The sequence below is a fragment of the Mauremys mutica genome, chromosome 2 (assembly GCF_020497125.1).
Source record: "Mauremys mutica isolate MM-2020 ecotype Southern chromosome 2, ASM2049712v1, whole genome shotgun sequence".
In the NCBI taxonomy this organism is placed as follows: Eukaryota; Metazoa; Chordata; order Testudines; family Geoemydidae; genus Mauremys; species Mauremys mutica.
Genome location: NC_059073.1, coordinates 200,486,388 through 200,507,973, shown reverse-complemented (window position 1 = coordinate 200,507,973; position 21,586 = coordinate 200,486,388). Strand labels below are relative to the sequence as shown.

General features: G+C 40.4%; 1 protein-coding gene across 1 annotated transcript in view; it reads right to left on the bottom strand.

Annotated features, from left to right (window-relative positions):
• Nucleotides 1-3,200: 3,200 nt before the first annotated feature.
• The window catches only part of GLI3 (GLI family zinc finger 3), a 248,411-nt gene continuing 230,025 nt past the window's right edge, over nt 3,201-21,586 (bottom strand). Inside the window, exons 11-15 of the mRNA XM_045003006.1 lie at nt 16,399-16,548; nt 15,641-15,805; nt 13,426-13,716; nt 6,951-7,278; nt 3,201-5,694 (exon numbers count right to left, since the gene is read on the bottom strand). Coding sequence (XP_044858941.1) covers nt 3,404-5,694; nt 6,951-7,278; nt 13,426-13,716; nt 15,641-15,805; nt 16,399-16,548 — 3,225 coding nt within the window. The 3' untranslated portion in view covers nt 3,201-3,403. The remainder of the gene's footprint in view (nt 5,695-6,950; nt 7,279-13,425; nt 13,717-15,640; nt 15,806-16,398; nt 16,549-21,586) is intronic.

Below are 21,586 nucleotides of genomic sequence, written 5' to 3'. Positions count from 1 at the left end.
GAGACCTACTGTGAAAAGCACTATTTACAAGCGAGGCATCATTATTATTGTAACCAGCTGTAATACCTTCTGCTCATGAGCTTCCATAACATATACCACTCATGTCTGTAACATGTTTTTAACAGCTATTCATGATTTACTAACCCTTTCTAAGTGGAACCCCTTCCCCAGTAAATTTAAAGCACGACCAGCAGCACTAAACAGCTACCCCTCACTTCCCAGGGAAAGGAGACAGGCCTCCAAGGGTGCCCTGAAGACCATCAAAGGGCCAGAGGAAAGTGCATTCTAGCATGGAGGACCTCCTTACCAAGAATGCTTTGTGATCAACACCCTCTTTTTAACCCAGTTTTAGTTTTTCAGCTGATTGGTCTTGCTCTGGGGGTGGGGGTGTCACACGAGGAGATGGGTAGGCTCTAATTAGGGTACCATGATACCTTCTAAGCCCCTAAGTAAAAGATGACACCTGGAGCAGTAAATATTGTGATTTAATGGTACGCAGTGTAATTCTGTTGTGGCTGAGTGTCACAGAAGATAGTTGATACCCCTTAAAGAACTGTCCAGTTTATAGCTGCTCAATACTAGGACACAGACTGTTTTCTAAGGGCTCTCCAGGGCCACTCTTCTGAGAATGAGGGATGGTCTCCAGCCATGGAGATGCAAGTCTTGACTCACACTGTGCGATTTGACCTGCTGGCTCTCTTCCCTAACCATAGTGCCTGCAATTCCAGTGCAACCTGAGTCCCTTGTTACTGATTCCCACCAATGGCAGGGAAGCAACAGGGGCAATGGTTCGCATAGGGATTGCAGGAAATATGGTTTGAAAGGAAACCAGCATGGAACAGAGGGAGAGGGAGATGGCAGAGGAGGGAAGAGCCAATGAACAGGACCATGGAAGGCAGAGCCAGTTTTAGCCCCCAAGCAGGAATATTTTGGGGGTCCCTCCCCACAACAATAAAACAGGCATATTCTTATGATAAAAAATGAATATAGGGCCTCCCCTCATGAACTGCTCATGGCCCTAAGAAATTTCTCAGTCTGCTTATGCTCAGTGCCGGCTCTGTAATGCTTGTTACAGCTGTGCGGAAAGACAAGGAAGGTAGGATCTAAGCCAGGAAGGATGTAGGGCTACTGTTGAATGGCCTTATTTTTTCTGGTGTATTTAAATTTCTTGTTCTCTGGCTTTCCCTTGCAAAACATCTCAAATGTAGGTTACTTAGAACAGTGTACCACACACTGTCATGCGCGTATACACTATTCCAACACTGGCTCCCTGTTACGTTGCATACTGATTTAGAAATTCCACCTTGAACTTTTATGGACCTTAGTGGAGCGGCCCATTACACTGGACTGACAGAGCTTCTGTTCACACATACTCACAAGAGATCTAAGTCAGCTGGGTTTTATTTTACTTTGAATGCTGCTGAGAAACAACAAAACAGGCTTTAAGTATGTGGAACTCACACCCTAATGTTATGCTAGACTTTAAAGTGGGCTCCTATTCTCACTAAAATTTAACTAAATGCTTCCTTAACAAATCTACTACTTGTAAGTGAAATTCACTCATGTACAGTGGGAGAGGCATAAACGTTAGGCCTCATTTAAGATCCCTGTAAGCATTCAAAGTAGGGCTTCAGCGAGACTTATACAGGGGATAGACCTTGTGTAGGTCTTCTGTACAGGGGTTAATTTTACCCTCAAGAGTGCAGGACTCACTCCTGCATCTATGAGCGCTTTGCCTGTGCTAGGGGGGAGCAGGAATAGGCCTTAATTACAAAATGTGCTGTGATACCTAGCAACACAATGGGCCAAATTCTGTACTCAATAACCTCAGTGTAAACCTGGCATAACTCCACTGAAATCAATAGTGTTAGTTCAGATTTGTGCTGGGGTGACAAAGCAGAACTCGAGCCAGTGAATCGAATCAAAATGAGAGGGAAGCTGGTGCCAAGGACTTTTCTTGTGTTTTTAGCTTTAGCTAAGACTCCTTACAAGGATATAATTTCTTTATTGACACTCTCTTTGCTTATTTTTTAAATCCGAAGTTTAGATTTTAAAATGTCAAAAGGAAAAAAAAAAGGTGCCTTGGGAATGTATTAAATACCCTTGTGATTGCCGAGAACCAATAAGGCCCATTGGGTCAATGCAACTGTAAAGATCCTTTTTTCATAGATTCATGATTCTTTTCAAGTTCTTCCTGTGTAGTATGTCAATAGGCATTTACATATTTAATACAAATACGTACTCTGCTGCAAATGAAAAGTGAAGATTTATACTAAATAACTCTATGAAAAAGCAATTGTTCTGCGGACAGACAGTAGCTGATTTGAAAACCTTCAACTGAATTAAAATGACACTGGGCTACCTTATGGACTTAGGCCCAGAGCCTCAAAGGTATTTAGGCACCTAACTCTCATTAACGTCAATGGGAGTTAGGCACCCGAATGCCTTTGAGTATCTGGACCTTAGAGCCTGTTCCTGTACTCACTAAAGCAAACCGCAAAACTTCCACTAGTTTCAGTAGTGCTGAACGAGGTGCTAACCATGTATACCATTTTATTACAAAAATTAATGCTGTATTTGATGAAGAGTATAAAAAATACCCAAAGCACCAGACCCATTTTTTTTTGTTCTCCTCTCGGCGAATAACGTCTGAAAAAAATGTAGACCAAATTCTGCTAAATATGTGAATTGTGTTCACAAAGGGATTTTTAAACCCTCCAAAAGGGGGTTGTCATAGAAACAGTACCGTTTCGGCTCAACAGTTGAATTGCAAGGTCTGTGTATGTGGGCGTGTGTACATACACACAGACTCGTTTGGGACAAAAAAGTTTGATGCTTTTGCATTTCTTTGTGCACAAGCCCCAGATATCTTTTGCCACACAATTATGGGTACATGATCAAGGAGCAGTATGAGTAGATTTGTTCGTAGATTGGCTGTCCATCTCACAGCAACGTGTTCACAGAAGCTCTCTTTACTCACTGTATGTCCTCTGTATATCATGCCTGGTTGTTTTGTGCCTACATAAATAAAAACATTGGCAACAATCATACAAGACTGTGTTTCCTTTGAGTAAAAGAAAATTGCAAAGTCATTTCATTAGACCTTCCTTTAAAAAACAAAACAAAACATGCACTTCACACGTTTACATTGGTTTACAATAAAAAAAGTATACAGACATTTAAAAAAAAAAGAGAGAGGAGTGGGTCTAACAATACTGATTCAAAACAGAAATGGAAGACAGTTTCTCCCTAGAACACTTTAGGGTTTTTGGAGTCCTTATTCCATAAAAGGAATATACTTGAAACACATCCCATTTAGGTGAGATGAGATTGCTAAAATACATACACAACTAAAAAATGAGTCACTTTTTATCGGTTATCTCCTAAGTTTTTTTCCCCATGTCTATTGCATAACAGCAAGAAACTTGCTTTCTTCTGCAAGTGAGGTCAACAAAGAACTCATGTCCCCAATAGCCATGTTTGTTGTGCTCACAGGCATAGCTGGGAATGTAAGAGACGCTCGGGGAGTGGTGAGGCGTGAAGAATTATGTGAGAGATTCTGAATGATACTCGGACTCAGGGCTCCTGAAATTAAGCTGGCATGGTCCCCATCATCTATGATAGCATCAAAATCAATCTGCACACCTTCTAGGCTGTTGCTGTCAATGCTGTCAACTGTGCTTGTCACCTGGTTAGCCCCTGGGGAAAGAAGCTCAGACGAATTTGGAATACCAGTCCCCTGCAGCAGGCAGTTAGCTTCCGAAATAGAGAAAGAACCTGTTTTCATAGCTTGCTGAGTAAAGCCCATGGATTGGTCATATAACTGACCAGAGTAATTCTGCATATTAGAGCAGAACGGTTGTGATTGACCTTGCATCTCCATCTTAATGCCATTTACCCTGTATGTCTGGTTTGTATCACTTATAAATCCTTGCTGTTGTGCCAGGTTGTTTCTCAGCATGTTTTGCCGTCTGTTGCCTCCATAGTTGGCACATGGCTGGTAACTCTTTGTCACCACCAAACCTGATTGCTGGTTTCCAATGTTGTGAGACATTGGTGGACAACTCTGTGGCCCTTGACAAAGGCTCATTTGTGAGGTAGGACTAACCTGCCCTAACATCATTTGATTGGTTTGATTGACTCCCTGATAATGAATGCCTTCCCCTATTGGCTGATTTTGCAGGTATTCCTGTTCTATCGTATTTCTACTCTGCATCCCATTAGTCATACTGACAGATTGCTCACCTGGCACCATGGGATGGCCAAAGTTTTGCTGACTTTTGTTTGTTAGCATGTTGTTGTTCCTCAACTTCTGCCCTTGAATCACTAAGCCACAGGAACTGTCCATTTCCCCAGAAATCATTGGTTGTCTGGTGATGCTTTCACCATATGGCTGTGCCTTATTTGCCTGCATGTTGAAAGAGTTACTGGTGGTAGTGTTGCTGATAATCATGTTCTGATGTAAACTGTAAGAGCTGTTGTTTTCCACAAGATGTTGATAGCCATTTTGTTGGGCCATACCATTTCTCTCCAGGTTCTGCTGCTGGACCATCATATTGTTATATAGTCCAAAAGCTCGAGTTTGTTGGACTGCCGAGCGTGGACCACATTTCATTTTTGAAGGAGACAAGTCAGAACTTCCTGAGCTTACTTCATTCCACTGGATTGGCAGGTCGCTTTTGTTTGCTTCAGAGCTGGTCTGTTGACTGTTTGGTGAAGGGGCCTGGTGAAAGTTGTTGTTCCCTACTGCTGACCCATGATGCACTTTGTTATTGTCCAGGACATCGTTTGGCAAGTGGTCATACATGTCCTGGTTCTGGGAATTCAAATATTGAACCACATCATCTGGCAGGAGATCCTCATCATTCAGACCACCGTCCGCTTCCATAGTAGCAGCCTCCATGGTGACATTCTCACTGATACTCGGAGGACATGGGGAGTAGGCGTTACGGAACAGGCCGCCATCAGAGCGGGTATAGTTCTGAAGAATAAAGTTTCGCTTTTCCATAGATGGAGGCAAAACAGGAGGGTTAAAGCTATTAAGACTGTTGAATCGCTGGACTCTAGGCAGAGAAAGGTTGTCGGAGACCATTCTTACTGGATCACTGGCTCTCCTTGTCCCACTTCCCAGCACATCATGAGGCAGAAAATGCCTCCTGTTATAACTATTTGCCCCTCCATCACTACATCTCCGAGGAGCATTTACTGGAGGCAGAGGAGATACTCCAGACTCCCTGCAATCACCCAGCAGCGCCATCCTTGTTTTGAGGCTCATCCTCTCCATGTTAGGCAGTGGAGTTGGTGGGGGTCCACCAGTAGCTGCTGCATATTTAGCTTTCAGCCTGTATTGCTGGGCTGGGGTGAGGCTGAGTAGGCTTGGCAGGCCATCACACTGACTCACTTCACTGGATCGCCTGGAGGCATCAGTCGAGATGGGGTCATAGGAGTCGGCGACACTCATGTTGTGAGGCCTTCCCTCAGCTTGGGAAGCATCACTGGATCTCCGACTGGAAAAGCAAGGTGAAATTCCAGAGGACCTACGGCTACTCAAGTAGGCGGAACTGATTGTGCTGGTGCTGCTGTCCCTCCTGTTCAGCATGTTTAACACTGTAATGTCCATACTTGAAAATTCATTTCTGTTGGGTAGAATAGTCATGGATCCTCCTAAACTGCAGCTGCTGCTTGACTGGATACCTGGTGGTAAAATTCACAGATAAATGAATATTAATCAGGACCAACTGTAGAAAATGCTTAGAGTCTGAGACAAGTAACAGGCATTTCAAGGAAATACCCATATGATTCTAGGAAGGCAAGACCGTTTTCTAATCAGAAGTAGGGCTGAATAGCACTCTTGTACAGGGGCTCACGGATTCAAGAACATCATTTCAATGTGAGCCCCAACACATCCTCAGTTGTCATCCAGTGATGTAGTTCCATTGACTAAAATGTAGTTCCATTGACTACTCTGATTGACACTGACTAGGCAAACAGGTTTCCCATATTCTTAAAAAAACCTTTTTAGATTTTTGTAACTAATTGAACTGGCCTTCATGTGATAATCTAAGTCCAAATGGCAAAATATACAAATTGGAAATTAGAGTAATTTTTAAAGAAGTCAAACATATTTGCATGTTATTTAAAACAACTGCAAAATATCTTTCCCAGTCCCCACTTTTAATAAACACAATATAAGCATCATTGTCCCCTTTATGTCATTCCTTTTCTTGAATGAGCTTCACAAACTATGTACATATAATACCACAGATGTGCAGTCACTACTAGGGTGGACAGCAGCCGCCAACCGGCTCACAGTAGGTTGCCCAAAGTGTTGGGAGGAGAAATATTGCCCAAAGGCACCAAGTCAAATCCCATCTCATATAGAAAGTGCTTTGGAATCTTTAGGGTTCAGCATGCCTCCATGTGATTCATGTAAGAAACTATACATGTGTTTTTCGAGCATTATCATCTCCATGTGCAACTATCAGTGCATTTGCAAATAGAGACCATGTTAAAGCCCATTTAAAAATGTAGTCCACGTCTATGCAAAGCAGATAGGATCTGAGGCCTCACTTGAAAGAATACCACAAAATAAACGGCACGGTATTTAATTTCTCTACTTTGGAAGGATGCAGGGCTAAAATGACGCTGTGAATCGAATGTTTGGTTCCAGGGAATCTAAGTATTTCAAGCATGATAATCAGACCACCAATATTCACTTCCAGGAATATAAAATGTGGGATTACCAACTTCTACCAGTATAGCACAATTTCTAATTTAAACAGAAATATATATATATATTGAAAAATGTAGGTGTCTTACAGCTCCTAGGTAAGTAGAACTCCCACTGAATTTCATGAGTTGTACAGTCTGTGTAAGTCCTGAAACATCAAGCCCTAAGAGGACGAATTTAAAGAATGACAGTATGATTAATCCAGTTATGCATATCTCACCATTTCCTATGAGAGGTGGCAAGGTTGGGGCTTTTGAAGGTGGAATGGGATTCAGTCTTGGAAGCACTCCATTAACTTGTTTCAACCTTTCTAATTTGACTTGCTCCATCCATTTGGTCCCTGTCATGTTCCTCCTGGCCTGTAAGCCAAGTGCTGTGGTTGCTGTGGAAATGGTAGAGTCCATGATTGGGGTTTCATCAATGACACTGAGGTCTCCTACACTACCTCCACTGGTCAGATTAAGCTCGATCCCATGGTTGGAATAGTTGCTGATGGGGGACTGTTCGCTGCTGCATGTAGACTGACTACCAGGGCTTGGCTGAGATGTCTGTTGGAGTGAAATAAGAAATGAATGATAATTAGGATTAGGCAAAAAATGCTAATGAATTGATTTCAATGTACTTCGTGAACAGATATTATTCCATATTGAGTCAAAGAAAAACAAATGAACCTAAAAGCTAAGTTTAAACAGATGACAATGATCTTTGATTAAAGGCTTTCTGGTACACGACTACTTGACTTTTAACCACACTGAAAACTATTGAGAACACCTCCTCCCCCAGTGTTAAAATTCATCTCAGCATCTTACTAACAGAGAGTACATTACATCTATATTACGCTATTCATCTCAAAAGATCCCAGATCAATTAAATCACTTTACAGATTTCATATATATCCTGTATCCAATTACAGGATACATTTTATTATTACTGTTACTTGTATTATTGTGTTGCCTAGGAGCCCCCAGTCATGGACCAAGACCAAATTTAGATAATTTGAAAGTAATTACCCAAATTGGAATTTGACCAAGACATCCGGGCTAAGTGCTAGGCTTGCAAAAAACAACCATCACCCAACAACATTGGGCTTTTTAAAAAAAAGTATACAGGCAAAGAATTTGAAGTATTTGATAATATTCAAGAAGTACAGATGCACTGTTCCAAGTATTTGAGGGTTTAAACTTTGGCATATAATAACGAGAAATGAAAAAATTTCAGTGTAAAAATACTATAACTTAATATCAGCTTAATCTCAGCACCCTTGGACCATGATTTCTGATCGGACACAGGTAGTAAGGACCTCAGCTTTATGTCCTATATGAGTAAAATAGGTGCTGTTGTTCTAAAGTCAAGTCATCTGTCACACTGCAGTGCAGGACTCTGAATGCAGACAGAGTTCTGCATGCTTCAGCTGGGAGCAGACTCTGGTTTCAATGGGGTTGGATGGACATAAAGTTAGAATAAAACAACATATTTGCTGATTACATGTTCTCTTTGCATTAATGAAAAGAACAAAACAGAAGACTCCAGCAGCACACTCAAGTGTAACACCTTCTCAGTACTATGTCTGCACTGGAGCTGGATGTGTAATTTCCAGCTCCAGTAGATATACCTGTGCTAGCTTTGATCGAGGCAGCATGCTAAAAATAGAAGCGATGTCTGCGTGAGTGTACAAGGACAGGCTATCCGCCTTAAGTGCGTACACATCTTTCAGGTGGAATTGCACTTGGGGCACCTAGCCTGTTGCAGCTACCACATTGCTATTTTTAGCATGCTAACTTGATAAGAGCTAGCGCAAGTACGTCAACCGGGCTGGAAATTATACCTTCAGATCCAGTATAGATGTATCCTCATTGGGAAGATAGCCATCTACTGAATCAAAATTTTCACTTTCTTGGAGATCTCCCAGACTTGTGACACGATCACAGCCCAAGGTGATATTCTACAAGGGGCATTGACCTGCCACAACTCCATTTTCTCTGTCAAACGAACAGGTAAGACCAATGCTCCGAAATGTTTATTTTATTGTAGTGGTATTCTTGCAGCTGTAAAATACAGGGTCTTTGAAGTACTCAGGAGCGTCTTCCCTACAAGAATGAGAAAATTATTGGGGTGGGGGGGAGGGAGGGAGGGAGGGAACAAGGAGAGAGCAAGAGAGGGGGGGCATTCTTTAGGAGTAATACTTCATTCTTCATTCATGCGTCTGACGAAGTGGGTATTCACCCACGAAAGCTTATGCCCCAATACATCTGTTAGTCTTAAAAGTGCCACAGGACTCTCGGTTGCTTTTTACAGATCCAGACTAACACGGCTACCCCTCTGATACTTCATTCTAGGATGCACCAGTTAGCTATTATAACCACAGATCTGTATGACATGCAAAATCATTTTGCTTCCAAGAACAGTTTCATAAACACGTATCTATTTTATTATTTTACTTTTAGGCTTTTGCATTTTCAGTCACCATGTGATCTCTGTGCAAACTCTTGTCTAGGGCGGCTAACTAGAATTTTGTAGTTATCAGTAATGTCTTTGAATTCTAACAACAAAGTGAATAAAGATACAAGCCTGTGCCAGAGTGGTGGCTTAGTGTGACTATGATGAATACTTGGGTGTAATAATAATTTTAATGATTTGTAATGTCAATGATAATGCTTATCATTTATAAGTCCGCACGGAATGTGGTACACTTTCAAATCTTGGTCACTGCAGATTTGGTGAGGGCACTAATGAATAAATGTTATCTGGGAGCAGTGAGCTTGCACCCATTGTACAAGAGTTAAATAAAGAATGCTAATGATCAGAAGCCTGTTCTTGTAGCCACAAAAAATGGTCAAAATGAGTCAGAAGTGGAGAAAATGATCATGGGAATGCATCTCTATAGATATGTATATACATAAATATGATATATACAAACAAATACATCTGAAACTATTTCACCAGCGTAATCTAGCTATTTCACATGCCAAGTGTTTTTCAAAATGTTCATTACACATATTTTGGAATGTGTCTGATGGAATGCTTCTTACTAAATAAAAGAATGATTTGACAAGAAGCAAAAGACTAAAAAAATGTTGCAATGAAAAACGTTCAGAGAAGTTTAAATCCCCTCACCTTATTACCCACTGTCCTTAGGAAGTTAGAACAAGACATTTAAGAGCATTAGACAGAAGAAACATTGGATTAGTAGAAAAACAAGGGACATGTCTTAACTCATAATACAAACCAAGAAAAGAAGGACAACTAAATTACATTTTAATCACCTATTTGTAGAGCTGATTTATAGTGGGAAATATTCAATACCATTCATAAAAAACTAACTTGTTTTAAGGCCCAATCCTGCAAAGCTTTACTCATGTTAGTGCCTCTTACTCAACTAGTTTCATTAACAGCAATGGACTACTCACCTAAGTAAGAGTGGCAGGAATAGCTTGGGCCTGCAGAGCCTAATGTAATATCTACTAACATCAACAGATGACTGCCTGTTGACTACAATGAGAGTTGCACTGGACCCTCAGAGTATTATTAACTGAAAACTATTACTTAATTTGGGTTTGAAGTGGTAAATTTATCATGGAGTAACTCTTATCTTGGTAGGTATGGAAGCTACTAAGCAGAGTTAGGATTATGTGAGTAGAGACTGAAGGATCTGGCTTTTTATTCCCAAATGGATGGGCGTGAAGATATTGGAAATCCAGATATGGCAGAGAATGAGTTATCTTTTTTATCTAGTTCTATCTCCCCTTGAGAGAAGGCTGCACTAGAGATAGTTACTTAGAGAAAATATTTCATTATTTAATAGATCTAGTAAAAAATGAAAAACACCTAACAAACATTAACTCAAAATTACAAAGTTATTCTTGTTCCACTGGTTTAAAAAAAAACCAGCCCCCCCCCTTCCCACACATGCACCTTTTCCTTTATTTGAATTTTTTCACAATAATTTTTATTGAAATTTTGATTTTCATTTTTTTTCTATTTTCTTCCACACTCTTTTGATCTTGTTTCCCCATTTCCACCCACTTTTTCTTTTTTCTATTTTGCTGTTGGAAGGTGGCAGGGGAAACAATAAACAATAAACTAAAAACCAGAAAATAAGCTAAATTTCCCATTTTTCAATTTAGTTCAAAAGTAAAAAATTAAAAAAAAAATCTGTGAAAATTTTCAGTTTGGAAAAAAGGCAATTTTCAATGAAACCATTTTTTTGTTTGAAAAATGTGTACCAGTATTTAATAGCTCCTGAATTTGGAGGGCTTACATCTGTCAAACCACACCTCGATTTTGGCTGATCCAATTTTCTGATTGTAGTGAACAACAATAATAATAATAATTAATAATAAACATCTAGCTCTTAAACAGTGCTTTTCATCAATAGACAATGCATTGCGAGGGGAAAACAGGAATAAACCATGGACACAAAATAGTGGGGGCAGGTAACTATGAGGCCATGTTGTTCTCTCAATAAGGAGGTCTGGTTTGAAAACTAGAGCCACAGAGCTTGTCTACACAAACAATTAGACCCTGGGAAGCTGCGGGGGTGAATCTACCCCCCACTAGCCTGCTGCCTCTAATTGCCCTCGTGCACTCCATTGATATGCGCTAGGATTTTGTTAGAGCACTTTGATCCAAATCCTCTTTGAAACGGGACTATCTCAAAGCATATTAATGAACTGTCAGTGCGTACCCAGCAGAGTGCTCATGGACAGCTGGTCCACATCAGACTGGTGAGGAGAAGATTCACACCCCAGCTTGCCACAGTCTAATTGTTCATGTAGACAAGTCCGAACAGTAAGACTTTGATCCTGCATTGTAATCTACACACGCAAACTGCTGCATCCATGTGGAGCGCCTTGATTTTTTTGTGCAACAGTCAGTCTGTGCAGATCGCAATGAAGGTCTGGGAACTAAATGTTGGCATTTATTATTGATTCATCCCTCCTCCCATAAGCCAAGAAAATAATTCCCTATTATTAGTTAACATGTAAAGGGAAGGAAAGTTAAAAATCATATAATATTCCAGAATTCCCATTAAAGGAAAATCCTGGTGGAATCTTAATTATCGAGACATTTTAAGTATGCCCATAATATTGCATCTACAGGCAATTGGCTTTTGTAGTGAATTATGTAGAGTATCAGTTAATAAGACAACAATACTATATAGCAGGAATCATGATTTTATATCTAAGGCCTGGTCTACACTAGTGTGGGGGGGCTCGATCTAAGTTACGCAACTTCAGATATGTGAATAACCGTGATGAGTTGACTGCTGCTGCTCCCCTGTCCACTCTGCCTGAGCCTCTCACCAAGCTGGAGTACAGGAGTCGGAGGGAGAGCGATCAGGGATCAATCGCTGCCTGCCAATCCGGCAAGTAGTGTAGACATACCCTAAATCTGTTAACTTTTTTCTTCACACATACAAACTTACAAGTATATTCATAATAATGATGATGCTTAGCATTCATTATAGGCCACTTTAAACCTACAAAGCATTGAACAAACATTAATTAAAGCAGTGGTCCTGCAAACCCCTGTGATAGAGAGTAGTGCTTAGTACTACTCACCATTCCCAAGGACTGCCAGTAAGCTGTATGCTTGGTACTAAGAGCCTACAGAACAGGTTCTTAAGAGAATGATCCTGCTCCCACTGAAGTTAATCACAAACTTCCTGTTGACTTCAAAAGCAGAAGCAATGGCCCCTAAACTATAAACACATGTTGTATTTCTGTAGTACTGGCTAGTCTTTTACACATATTGTCCTGATTTTCAAGGGTGAGGAATCCCCAAAGCTCCCACTGACTTCTGTAGATTTTTGAGTGCTCAGCATTACTGAAAATCATGGCCACCTTTTACATAGTAGATATTTACCTGTATCATGTGTGACTGGTTAAATGCACTCTTTGGGCTGGACCCTCTGTTAGCATAAATTGGCATGGTTTGGATGGCTGGGCAGGAGATGCTCATGCTGCCTTAAGGACTTCTTAATTCTAAGGGTGTACTATACTTAGCCTGCAATGCTAACAAACACTGGCCTACAAGGACCAGATCCTCAAAGGTATTTAAATGCCTAATTCCCATTGATAGCTTTGAGATGCTGAGTCCAAGTGCTTTGGTTTATTAGTTGATAGGAGTCAGCTGATCTAGTGAAACAGTGCCTGCTTCTTGTAGACTTGGGGACTTTTTTTTAAAAAGGATTAAAATGCTCCAGGAAATTAATTGCACAAACCTATATGAAAGCAAAATTAAGAATACACAACTAAACACCAAGGAAATGTGAAAGTTCAGTCTGAACACACCACATTGGCTCTGCCTCTTGCATGCATATATTTGGTATTACCTGTGGATTCATAATCAAATATCTTAGATAAATGTGTACCTAAGATTGCAGAGAAAAAATATTTCATGCTTTCAGATAGAATATGCAGTCACATAATTAAAGACTATGGCCTACATTTTCAAGAGTGACTAGTGATTTTAGGTGCCTCAGTTTTAAGGTGCTGAACTTGAGAGACGTTAAAGGAGTCAGATTTTCAGAGCTTAGTATTTTCTGAAAATCAGGCGCCTTTAAAGTGCTGTTTGTTAGTCTTTAAAACCATTTAAAATATATATGATTTTGTAAAAAAATGAGTGCACTGAAGTTTATTAACAAATAATGATAATAGAGAGGAAGAAACAAACAAGCACAGTATGTTGCATACCATCGGTTTTTCTGACTTGACAGCTTTCACTTGGAGGCATTCTTCCCGCTTTGAGGTAGTGTTGCTGAGGTCCTTTTGTTCGCCAATTGCACCCTGAGTCTGCTGGCCTGGTGATCTGGATTGAGAATGGCTGCCTGGGTCTCTTGGTGGTGGAGGCCTTGGATGAATATCTCCACGCTGCTTCTTGGTGACATGTGCCTCAGGGCCATGCACAGTCTTCACGTGTTTCCGGAGAGAACTGGGGTCTGTGTAGCGCTTTGTGCAGCCTGGTATCTTGCAAACATATGGTTTCTGCCAGATCAGGTGGGAAGAAAGCCTGAGGTTAGATTTGGTTTCCTTGTAGGATTCCTAAGAGTTCCTTTGAGCGCAGTAAGTGTAACAATTACACCCTTCCACAGTGAACACATTAACAAAGTGATGACATTGTGAAACTGTCTCAGCATTGACCACACCTAATAAAATCTATTCCTCTTCCTTGGTTTTGAAGGGAGAACAATGCACATTATTGCTACATGTGTAACAAAGTAAGAACACAGGCAGATCCTCAGCTGGAGGAAATTGCCATAACTCCACTGAAGTCAACAAAGCTATGACAATGTACTCCAGCTGAAGATCGACTCCATAGGATTTACCATATTGAATCAGATCACTGGTTTATCTAATTCTGCATCCTGCCTCTGGGTGGTCCAGTACCTAAAGCTTGAATTCAGAGGAAAGCAAAATCCTTCTATGATGCACTGTACCAATTATTGAGGGGGGAATTCATACATCATCCCCTATAGGTCATCAGTTTAAATGCCTAAGCATGGGATTTGATGACCACCATCATTCTGATCCAGCATAACTATAACTATTATTCGAGGTCATACATTTATCAGCTCTTCTTTAAATCCAGTGACGTCAATGGAGCTACATCAGTTTACACCAGCTGAGGGTCTGGTTCTATAGCATCAGCGCACTTCATTGTGAAATACATTTCTGGTAAGATTTGGGGTTTGTTTGTTTGCTCAATTTTGTTGTTGCATGGTCACCAATGCAAGAAAGTGATGTTCCATCAATGATGATAACTAAATTTAGTGATTGACTGATGAATATGCAACCTAGAGCTTAAAAAGCAGAGCAAAGCATCCAGATCAAAAACACACCTTGTTTGTGCCTCATATTGCTATGATGGGATGGACAAATTGATTCCAACCCAAAGCTTAGATCAGGTATTGGACAGGTTTAGGTAAATCTCCTACCCCAGATTTTTGTAATAATTTACAAAATCCACCCTTATGTATCAGCATATCTAGAAGTTTGCAGAACACATGCATCCAGGTTTAAGCTGAGTATGGAGCTGTGCAATGCTGTCTGGGTCACCTGTGGCCCACAGATGCTACAGTGACTGCAAAATTTGAAGAGAATGCTAGTCCTCGTGAATTGCTGTGACGGATGTGGCAGGAAATCACCAAAGAAAGATGAGCTTGGTTTGGAAATGGAGGGAGACTGGCAGAGAAGAGGAACCATAGGTTCCTGGCCATGCAATCAGCCAGAATGCTAATTTTTCTACAAGGCCTAGAGAGGAACAGACTGAGGAGAAGGGAAGAATGAAGTTTAGGGAAGAATCTAGTTGAAAGGGAAAGAGAGTGAAACGTGGAAAAGAGGGGTAGTGAGAAGAACTCAGAAGTTTGGACAAGCCACGCCCCTCAAGATTCTTCCACATTTACCAACAGCAGCTGAAGAAGCTAAATCCCAATCCTGCTGCATCTCTAGCAAGATGCTGAACCCCGCCTTAGCTCCCATTCACTTTGTGAGTAGTCGATGGTGCCCAGCAACGTATAGGATCAAATAAACTCCTGGCAGAGTTAACGCTGTTCCTGACTAGCCAGCAGATGTCACTATAGAACAACAATAGGAGGGTTAAAACTCTCTTTGGGAGCTGAGTGTCCCCTCCACTTCCGGGAACGAGAAAATTATTACTGGATTACAGCTCTTCCACAGGTTACCACACAAAGTCTCCATTAGATCAACCAGCCAGTCCCCTTCTTTGATTTTTGATAAAATGACAAGGAGCCTCTTTAGATCACCACACCGTTAAAATGATTTACTGTCGTTAACTTACCTATTGCATGTTTCTTGAGGATTTTTGTGTCTGCATACAACAATACATTCTTTTGACAGCAGTATGTCTGTGGGCAGCCAGGGCCCTTTCACTGCCTGGGTGCTTGCTTACCTCATTGGAATGAGTCCTGTTTTGGTGCTTGGCTCGATCGGAGGCATTAGAGAATGCTTTGTTGCAGCCCTCATGCTCACACACATATGGTTTCTCTCCAGTGTGAGATCTCAAGTGGGTTTTCAAGTTTTCTAGTCTGGAGTAGGCCTTTGTACAACCTTCAAACTGGAGACAACATGCACATCGGGATTATTCTACACACTTGGACTTGGAGAAAAATTAAACCAATTAAAAAAACCCAGATATCTCAAAGATTAGAAGCTTTCCAAATCCTATGAGATGGAGGGTTTCTTTTCTTTCATTTAAATATGGCACAATTCCTCAATAAAGTATTTCCAGCACCATGTAAAACAGAAAAAACCCTGCATGGTAACAATATGTTCAAGTTTGTTTTAACACTAAAATCCATTACACAGTCACTAATATTTTTGGGTCAGCACTAGGATCCAGATACTCCTCAGTGAGGGAAAGTGATTTTAAACACACATGGAAATGCCTTTGCATTATTTAACAATGTGCTATTTTAGGGATTCATAAGATGGTTTAGTGGATGAACTAGGCTTAATTCTGCCCTATCTTGTACCATACAAAGTGGAGAGATGATGTTACCATGTTGATGTGGTGCTGTTTGCACAAACATTCTGCACAGGTCTAAAACAGCTATCCAAAAGGCAAGGCAGTGGAGAATCAGTCCCATTGTGCTTCCAATTGATCCTATTCACCCTGGGATAGCCTGGAACTCAGTGTTGTTTACTCACAGTGCATTTGTGTGGTTTTTCCCCTGTGTGTCTCCTCATGTGTACCACCAACATATACTGGGCTTTGAACGGCTTCTGCTCCCGGGAACAATCCAGCCATCGGCACACAAACTCCTTCTTCTCTCCATGTATATGATCATTGTTTATATGCTACATAGGGACAAAACAATATTACAGTTTAACTCCTGGATGATCTGGTGGTTCCTTCTGGCCGTAAGCTGTATGACTCTCTATTACTCCTGTTTAAGACAATTTTTTTAATTAAAATATTAATATTATGATAGCACCCAGGAACCCCAGAACAAAAAAACACAAAGACAGTCCCTGCTGCAAAGAGACAGTCCCTGCTGCAAAGAGTTTATAATCTAAGTAGATTAAAGGCCCAATGCAAAGTCTATTAAAGTCAATGAGAGGCATCCCACTGACATCAGCAAGCCCAGGGCATACAAAAATATGAAGTTGATCATGGGTTTATTGAAATTTTACTCAGGACTCAATTTACCTTACTCATGTTGAGTAATACTTACTCACACCAATGGAGTCTCATTTACATGCTACTCTACATAAGTAAGGGTTGCAAAATCAGGTCCCTATTGACTTTATGCTAATGTAAGTTTTTCATACAACATTTTTTTTTCAGGGGATATGTCCTCCAAATAAAAACGTCAATTTAACTGATTAATTGAATTTAAAACCATCCATTCTGACGCACTCCATATTTCCAGCATTTTCTTAAAAGTGGGTGTATTTATTTCATGTATGCCTGGAAAATATTACACACGGCAATGATTTAAAAAACAACAACAAAAAAACCTAATCAAAGTGGAGTTCACGCCAACCCAGACTTATTTTGCCTTTTTGTAATACAGTTCATCCCTTGTTAAATAGCTTGCCTCAAAGGCTAAGTCTTAAATATGGCCCTCCAAAACACTTGTGCAGCTGTCATTATGGTCAGAGGGATACGTGTGAGGTGTCCAAAGGCAGAATTTGGTTCTATGTCTTTTGCTTGTTCCAAAAGGTAACTTGCGCTGTTCCACTCAGTAAGGTAACACATTTAAGTACATGCTTAAATTTTCATTAAGTGCTCGGATGGCGTGCTGAATCAGGACCCACAACAAGATCGAATTTAGAAAAAGATTAATTGTTCAAATTCTTTGCTCAGCTTTAAGAAAAATCATCCTAGACTGGGATTTTCAAAGAGGAATGAATTTCAATGGGATTTGGGTGCCTAACTCTACCGGACTTTTGTCTTTCAAAATCCCAGCCTTCATACACTTTGTCATTACAGTTCTTCAATTGTTTTTGCAGGCTTCCGAAACAGTCATCGTTTCCCAACTTTACCACTAGGTGGCCTCCTGTCTCAGAAAATGCAATTCTATTAAGGTAAGAATATAAACTGTTTCCAGAGTTTAAACTTGATCTTAGTATAGAGACGAAATTGGTATCTGCTCCATAAGTAGCTCACAGAAAAATTAGACATACAGAAAGTCAGTAGTTCAGACTGGAGCACAAAAAGATAATCCTAATTTTTTAAAAGTCCTGAAAACAATCAGAAAACCAAATAAAATCACTTATGTTCACAATTATACAGTATCCCCATGGCAAACAGATGTGGGTTTCCTATAAAAGATGACTGTTCTTTTTCTGTTTTCTAAGCTTTATTACCATTTCTTAAAAGTTATGATGGTGCACACAGCATCTGAACAGAACAGATGTGCTGGACAATGTACAACATTTAATCTTTAAACGTTTATGTTTCAAATGCATATCTCTGTAGTCCATTCATATTACATGAGCCTGTACCAAAAAAGTACAGATGGTCAGTGTTTTGAAACCGAATCAGAACAGTACAGAGAGGTTTATGTGCACTCTTATTTCCCAAAAGAAAAAAAAGTGACTGTACAAAACTCATTGGCCAATACTCATAACTATTGGCCAAGTCTTCCGGTAAATAAAACGGTGCATCAGCTGGATAAATCTACATGGGATGCAAACTAACAACTGGTGAATGTTACACAAGTTGAATTCCATCTGATTTAAATAGAGACCAGAAGTTAATTTTGTTCTCATTTCAACTACAACAGCATCATTTTACCTACACAGTCAGGCAGTGTACAAAACTTGTTAGTTTTGCCTACATAGGAATTATAAAATCTGACTTTTTCCTCTTTGGCCATACAACTAAGATTCTCACCCAGGCCCTCGTCAGCTCCCATCCTCATTAATGTAACCAATTCTCATTGGCCTCCCTAAAATTCACCCCATCTCACCAATCCATGCAAGATGCAGCCACTAAAACCACCTTCCTAGTGATTTGACTGTCATTCCTTTCTTAAAATCCCTCCACTGTCTCCCTCCTTTTCCACAACATCAAGCATCTTGTGATTGCCGTCAGGGCATTGCATAACTCTGCTTCTCCCTAGTTATCTGCTTGTCTCTCTTATATTATCACTTCTTTCCCATCCTCTCCACTCTTCCCACAGCCATCTTTACTTTCGTCCATGTTATCTCAATGCACTGAATGTCCTCTCTAAGCTGGTCTGCAAAGCCCCTTGTTCTCATTGAAATCCCTCATCTTCAGGGAAGGTCTTGAAGAAACTGGCTGACAAAGTCAAGTACTAATCTGCTTCATTTATTTTATTCTTGAATGAGCTTCTCAGCTCCCTTGGAGGAAGGGGTGGAAAGTTGCCAGGGAGAGGTGTAAAGACACTGGAATGGAAGCTGGGCATTGGTGGAGGAAGAAGAGGAGACAGATGAACTGGTTAAAGAGAATGTAATGTGCTAAGCCCACATAATAAAACATACACAGTTACAGAGCACAACAAAACATTTAGCCAATAAGATTGATGACTTTCATCAATTTGGGTCAGATTCTGCTCCTGTTACTGTTACTCAGACCGAGTTGCACCTCACTCTGGGAGCAGCTCGCTGATATAGAGAGAGACAGGCAGAATTACATAAATTGTCTATCCATTTTTATTGGGCTTTTAATTATTATTTAGTAATGTATACATGTATGTGTGTGCCTCACACATTGAAAAACATGCTACAAATAGAGTTAATGATTTTGCAGACAACTGCTATGCAAAATGTTCATTAGTTTGTGAACTTCACTATTCAGGTTCTTTCACTCTAATAATTACCTTTGGATTTTGCATGGTGTTTTTGACTCCTTGGTCACCACTATGAGAACAAATGAATAGTTTTTAGCTTTACGCTCTGGCATAAGAGTATTATGCAAAGCAGCAGCTTTGGTACAGTACAATAAGGATTTATGGGGTTTCAATTTATAATCTGTTTGTAACCTTATTACATCCATGAAATGTCACATTCCAGGGACTAGATCAGAAGGATTTTTTTTCCTGGTGAAATTGAATTTTAATGCAGCGGTCCTAGTGTCTTATGGGTGTGAAAAGACTGTTCTTTTAATTTTTGTCTGCTATAGGCCCGATCCTTTAAGTCTTACTCATGTTATTAATCCTTACTAAGGCCAATAGGCTCATGCAAGCCAATAAGCCTACTCCCCAGAGTAAGGATTACTCACATAAGGCTCTGCTGGATCAGGCTCCATATTATTAAAAGCTTCTCATCTGAAAACTGAAGCTCTCTTAAGAATAGAAAATTTCACACAATGTCCCTCTCACACAAGCATGATAGAACCTCCCTCAAAAAATAAGGTCCATTAATAGAATGCTGTTCACCTTCATGCCAACTGAATGTTAATCAACAGAGTTAAATTAGTTCTAGCCCAGTTTCTTTGGTTTAAAGGGTGCTGCTATGCTGAGCACATTACATTTCTGCACAAATACTGTGACACGGAGGAAGACACACAATGCAGGGTAACCATTTGCAACTCCACTAAAATCAAGGCTGAATCTGGCCTATACTCTCTACTGGGAATGCTCAAAGGGATGAGAGACTGGAAGCATGATTTGGAGTCGCCCTAGAAGCCAAAGTAGTCTATGATCACATCCGAATGGCAATAAATAAAATCATAAAAGATACCCTAAAATGTGGAGCCAGTGCAGGTTTCATAAGCCACACTTGCTGCTTTGCACCACAGCAGAAAATGCACTGCAACATTTGAGGTAGGAACTTCCAAAAGATCTTTTTGTTTAATTTCCCCCTTCTGTGTGTTTTCTATAGAAAGGGAGCACGCAGGGATATCCTGACTGACTACTTGGTACCTATTAGTCATTCATGTATAAACAAAGGCCAAATGTGTTTCCCTTGGTAGCCAAAGAGTAGCAAGAGAGACTATCCTTTGACACTGGAAGGATGATTCAGGAGCAACAGAGAAGGAATAGATAACAGATCTACTTGAGGCTGCATTGGCTAATAAAGTATGGTTTGAAGGATAAAACAGAAAAGTGTGAAGAAAATATCTAAGTTTTATTTCATACACTGAATACCTTATGCAATATATTTAACAAGGAAACCAGAAATAAAAAGCTATTACTTGCATGCAATGTGGCTAAGTTAATGGTGCTGTGCAAAGCATAACATTAGCATCTCCAGTAAGTTTTTTTAAAAAAATAATAACTATGTAATTTAAATTTTGCACTAACTAAGCTTTTGGCAGTTAATTTCCCAGCACTTGGAAAGAAAAACTGGAAGCTAACGGTCCCCACTAAATGTATGGATTTAAAAGCAGTACAGACAGTTAGGCCACTTTATTGGGCAATCTTCCCGCCCCACGTGCACAGGCACACAAGGCTGGAAAAGGCCCAGAATGGCTGCGGTTACTGTGCGTGAGACAGTCTGGTGAGTCAGTGCAGTGGACCAGCCTCTAAAGATGGCATACTCTGCAGCTGCATGGAGAGTTCACAAATTGCACAGAGCCAACATTCCAAGTCTTAGTGTAAGGGGCATCTGTAGTGCAGATTTGAGCCCAGCAATACAAACTGGAGTCACCACTTAATAGAGCAGAATAGCTGTGTGGCTGGGTTGGAAAGGAATTAATTGCCCCCAACCTGTAGGTGCACCATGTAAAGTCCCTTTACTTAGGTTTTTGCACAAGGGATGAAGATTTAGCCTTAAGCCCATGTGCAATTAAGTTGCTGCAATCATAAAATATACAAGGGGCATCTAGCTATCAAATCTGTTTATCTAAGGTACTAGCTGCCAGTACCAAAATAGCTGAGCAGCTGACAATCTTTAACAGGCTTAGCCTCACAACTCCCCTGTG